A 5072-nucleotide genomic window follows, 5' to 3' on the forward strand; every position below is an offset into this window, starting at 1 on the left:
AGCCTTCACCGTCGTGGATACAGGCGGGCGAGACCCAAGCTCCAGGCCGCGTTCTGCCCTTCCGACGTCACCCTTACTTAGTCACTTCGCCGTCCCCGAGCCTGTTTCCTGGTCCCTAAAAATTAAAGTGTGGGTGTCCCCGCGTGAGCCCAGGGTCCCTTCCTTCAGAAGTCCGAATCAAAGGTGACTCAGAGGTTCTCAGTCAGGGTGACGCAGGGTGCCGGCGCCAGGGGCAGAGCGTGGGAAAGCGAGGGGAGGCGCCTTCCCCGCGGGAGCAACACGCTCCGCGCGAGCAGCCCTGCCCCGCCCCGCGCCCCCAGGGAAACGCGGGAGGGCCCGGCGGGGGGCTGCGCCGGGAATTCGAGCGCGGGTTCGGAGAGAGGCGGCGCCGACGGGCCGGCACCTGCCACCCTCGCGGCCGCTCGGGGCCGCGGGACCCGGGGCGGGGCCGAGGGCGTGTCCAGGGCGCGCCCGGCCCACGCGCCTCGGCGGCGCAGAGAGGGTTCCCCGCCCCGCGGCGGGCAGCTGATGGGGCGGGAGGAAGAGGAAGGGGTGGAGCTGTGCAGCTTGTTTGCGTTTGCCGAGCTGTCAGCCAACTGCTGCTGGGCTAGCTGGCTGTCCCTGGCGCGGGTCCCCAGGGCTCTGAGGCCAGCCGGGGCCTGGACTGGAGGGGCCGGGACCGGCGACCAGCCGGGATGGCAGTGCCCCCCCTGGGAGTAACTCCCAGCCGAGGCCACCCCAGGTCCGGCGGGGAGCAGCGACCCGGCAGGGTCTGCGGCGCGCGCAGCCTGGGGCTCCTGTGGATGGCGCTGGCGCTCGCCCTGCTCGGCTCCCCAGCTCTCTGGACCCCGGCGGGGGCCCACCCGCTTCCCGCCCGAGGCCATTTCGCCAGTTTCAGTCGCGTAGCGCCCCAGCTCCGGGACACCTTCGGCTGGAGGAACCTCACCTGCCCAGCCTGCAAAAGCCTGTTCACCGCCATCGACTTCGGACTGCAGGTGAGTGCTGGAGGGGCCGCGGTGAGGCAGGCCCGAGGAGAGGCCGGGCCGCAGGGTCCCCAGGGGCGTCCCCGACGGGGAGAGGCTGGCACCCCGGACGTGCACTGGATTTGCTCTCCTTTAGGGACACCCGTGACTGTACGCTACCACTACCTCCATTGTGACCTTGTGGAGTAAGGAAAGTGCACATTATATGTTGAGCACTGTGCTAGCCATTTTCTACTGGTTAAATCAAGCCTGCGAGCTGGTTTCGCTACAGCTGTTATCTCCATTTTACGAATGAATAGAGTCCCAGAGAGATGAAGTCACTTGTCCAAGGGCCGACGACTGGCCAGGGGGAGACTGGGACTCCCATCCTGGTGTGCCTTTGCCTCGCACTTGGCACCTGAAGCCCCGAGCACCCTGCCTGGTACTAGCTACTCAAAAGGGACTTGAATTAAGACATATCCAGGGGTGTGGGACTAGATGGGGCTGCCTTGACCCTGTTAGGTGAGCTTTGTGAGGCTCCTCAGATAAACAGGGCCCTGCCCTTGTGTGTGTCCCCAAACCCTGGACAGTCTGTCGTGCCCAGCCCAAATTTCAGGGCACGCTGCAGAAAGCCAGCTGAGCAAGCAAAGGCCTGAAATGCCACTGGACATGGAACTGAAGAGGAGGTGCTGTCTGAGTCACAGGACAGTATCTGTGGGAGGCAGGGGGTGCGCTGAGGTCTCTTCATGGTTGCACGGAGTCCAGCCCAGCCCCAGTTTGGATGTGGAGGCCCAAAGGGTGGTAGCCAGGGGATGGCCTGGCCCCTGTGCTCTGTCTCTGACCTCTCACCACTGGGTCTTTCCACCATAGAGAGAGACCAATGTGGCCCGGGTGGGCTCCCTGGCCACCAGGCTGTGCAAGCTGCTGAAGATAGCACCACCCACCGTGTGCCAGTCAGCTGTCGAGCTCTTTGAAGATGACATGGTGGAGGTGTGGAGACGCTCAGTACTGAGCCCATCTGAGGCCTGTGGCCTGATCCTGGGCTCCACCTGTGGGCACTGGGACATTTTCTCATCTTGGAACATCTCTTTGCCAGCCGTGCCAAAGCCATCCCCCCAGCCGCCCAAACCCCCAGCGCCAGGTGCCCCTGTCAGCCGGGTCCTCTTCCTCACTGACCTGCACTGGGACCGGGACTACTTGGAGGGCACAGACCCTGACTGTGAGGACCCACTGTGTTGCCGCAGGGGCTCTGGCCTGCCTCCCCCCTCCCGCCCAGGTGCTGGATACTGGGGCGAGTACAGCAAGTGTGACCTGCCCCTTCGGACTCTGGAGAGCCTGTTGAGCGGGCTGGGCCCCGCCGGCCCCTTTGATATGGTGTACTGGACAGGAGACATCCCTGCCCATAATGTCTGGCACCAGTCTCGCCAGGACCAGCTGCAGGCCCTGACCACGGTGACAGCCCTTGTGAAGAAGTACTTGGGGCCAGTGCCTGTGTATCCTGCCGTGGGCAACCACGAAAGCACACCCGTCAATGGCTTCCCCCCCCCCTTCATAGAGGGCAACCATTCTTCCCGCTGGCTCTATGAGGCCATGGCCAAGGCATGGGAGCCCTGGCTGCCTGCTGAAGCCCTTCGTACACTCAGGTACTTGAGGTCCATGGAAAAACAGGAGTGGAAAAGAAACGTGTTTGAAAGTGAAGGGAGCGGGGAACCTGGGCGTCATCTCTGACTGCTGTAGTGGGAGTCCTCTGCTCTCCTTTCTGGCCCTCCCTAATCTGACCCCACCTTCCATTCCCACCCTTATCTGCAGCCGCTCTCCTTCACAGGCCTGGCAGCATACCCTCTCCATTGCTAGTCTTTGCTCTGCTCATGTTGGCCCTCTCTAGAATGCTGTCCCCTCCTGTTTAATATCCTACCTTTCCCCAACTTTCCTGAGTGGCTTTTACTCCCCACTGTAGCTCACTTTTCTCTCTACCTTGAACCACCTAGAGCCCTTAGCCCTCTGAACCACTCTCTGCGTCACTCGGGCCCTATAATCATGCTGTGTGGTCTTCAGCTGGAGTGCGAGCTCCTTGTGGGTAGAGATGATGTTCTGTATGCCTCTGCCCTCCATCTGAGTGTCTAGTACAGGACTGAGCAAGCAGGACCAGGATTATGAGTGTTGACCCCTCATGTTCACTTTGTTTCAGAATTGGGGGGTTCTATGCCCTTTCCCCATGCCCCGGCCTCCGCCTCATCTCTCTCAATATGAATTTTTGTTCCCGTGAGAACTTCTGGCTCTTGATCAACTCCACAGATCCCGCTGGACAGCTCCAGTGGCTGGTGGGGGAGCTTCAGGCTGCTGAGGATCGAGGAGACAAGGTGAGAGAGAGTGGGGAGCATGAGGGTGTAGGTGCCAGGGTTGGGGAGCCGCAAGCTCTTCCCAGCAGACTCCTGTTTGGAGCTGGAGCACCTGTGAGCAGAGCAGCTTCCAAAAACAGTGTTCTCTTGGGGTGCAGCTCAGGGTCCCCCTTAGAAGTCCTTCTGTTCACTCCCCCTCTCACAGGCCAGGAATGCCAGCCAGTACAGGAGAGATGAGTTCCAACTCTGCTGGCCAGGGGTCGTCTGAACCTCTCCATGTCCCGATAACTGCCCTTCTCTCTCCCCACAGGTGCATATAATTGGCCACATCCCCCCAGGGCACTGCCTGAAAAGCTGGAGCTGGAATTACTACCGAATTGTAGCTAGGTAGGAGGGAGGTGGCGGTGGAGGGATGAAGAGTCTAAAGATTGAAATTCCCTTAGCCTCTCACCATCCCTGCTGCCCCATCCGGGTGGGGAGGCTACATACTTGAATAGGATGGAAAAGAAGGTATCCTATCCCCCTCTGCCCTGGAACCTTCCGAATGATTCTTGTCTTCCGGCTAGGTACGAGAACACCTTGGCTGGTCAGTTCTTTGGCCACACTCACGTGGATGAGTTTGAAGTCTTTTATGACGAGGAGACCCTGAGCCGGCCGCTATCTGTAGCCTTCCTGGCGCCCAGTGCGACCACCTACATCGGCCTTAATCCTGGTGAGTGAGGCAGAGGTCAGTTGTTGAAATAGGCGCAGTTGGTGGGAAGTTGGTGATGAAGGGGCAGGGTCTAGGCCAGCAAGGGGCTGGATGTGAGGCCCTCCTGCTACCATTGCGCCTTACAAGTCTCTAGCCAGCCCTCCCTCCTTGCAGGTTACCGGGTCTACCAAATAGATGGCAACTACCCCGGGAGCTCTCACGTGGTCCTGGATCACGAAACCTACATCCTGAACCTAACGCAGGCGAATGAGCCGGGAGCCACTCCGCACTGGCATCTCCTCTACAGGGCTCGAGAAACCTACGGGCTGCCCAATGCGCTGCCAGCCGCCTGGCACGACCTGGTATATCGCATGCGGGGCGACATGCGGCTATTCCAGACCTTCTGGTTTCTCTACCATAAGGGCCACCCGCCCTCAGAGCCCTGTGGCACACCCTGCCGCCTTGCTACTCTGTGCGCCCAGCTCTCCGCCCGCTCCGACAGCCCTGCTCTGTGTCGCCACCTGGCACCAGATGCAAGCCTCTCTGATGTCCAGAGCCTGCGGCCACGGCCACCATTCTGCTAGCACTCAGAGTTGGGAAAGTGCGTGTCTTAGGAAGGGAGCAAAAACCCCAGAAGGCTGCTGTGGTGAGAAGAGTGTCTGCGAAGAGCCTATCCTGGGCCCCAAGTACACGGGGGAAACGGCACCTTCTTTCCTGGAGCTGGGATGGCACGTCATGGAGGGGGATTGTCTGCTCTGCCTGTTCGCAACATCTAGGCTGCCCTGGGGCTGCTGTCCTTTCACACCTGGGGCAGAGGTCTCAGTTGGCACTGCCCTGGGCACACCAGACAGGGGCTATGGCCCCAGGCCTGTGCTGGCCAGCCAGGAACACTGTGCTGCTGCTGCCTGGCTGTCAGGCTGTTACAATAAAGATAAGAGACTTGGACTCCAGATCCTCCCCCTCTGTGACTCCGTTTCTTTCAAGGCAGGCAGGGCAAGGGGACCTTGGGAACAGATCCTAACTGAGCGATCAGGGTAACGGGAGTGATGGTGTGGTGCGGGCACAGAAAGTGACACAGCT

At 60.7% G+C, this 5072-nt stretch overlaps 1 protein-coding gene across 1 annotated transcript; it reads left to right on the top strand.

The window, feature by feature from the left end:
* Positions 1–527: 527 nt before the first annotated feature.
* Positions 528–4942, top strand: SMPD1 (sphingomyelin phosphodiesterase 1). Its single transcript, XM_081153378.1, has 6 exons — positions 528–995; positions 1833–2605; positions 3151–3322; positions 3612–3688; positions 3868–4013; positions 4167–4942. The coding sequence occupies exons 1-6, from the start codon at positions 696–698 to the stop codon at positions 4574–4576; spliced, it is 1878 nt and encodes a 625-aa protein (XP_081009504.1). The 5' UTR covers positions 528–695; the 3' UTR covers positions 4577–4942.
* The last annotated feature ends 130 nt before the right edge of the window (positions 4943–5072 follow it).

This window comes from Miniopterus schreibersii, assembly GCF_964146895.1.
Source record: "Miniopterus schreibersii genome assembly, chromosome: 12".
Lineage (NCBI taxonomy): Eukaryota > Metazoa > Chordata > Mammalia > Chiroptera > Miniopteridae > Miniopterus > Miniopterus schreibersii.

Coding starts and splice junctions, on each gene's coding strand:
- SMPD1 (XM_081153378.1), top strand. CDS start 696: ATGGCAGTGCCCCCCCTGGGAGTAACTCCCAGCCGAGGCCACCCCAGG. Junction 3,323..3,611: donor CTGAGGATCGAGGAGACAAG/GTGAGAGAGAGT, acceptor CTCTCCCCACAG/GTGCATATAATTGGCCACAT. Junction 4,014..4,166: donor CTACATCGGCCTTAATCCTG/GTGAGTGAGGCA, acceptor CCCTCCTTGCAG/GTTACCGGGTCTACCAAATA.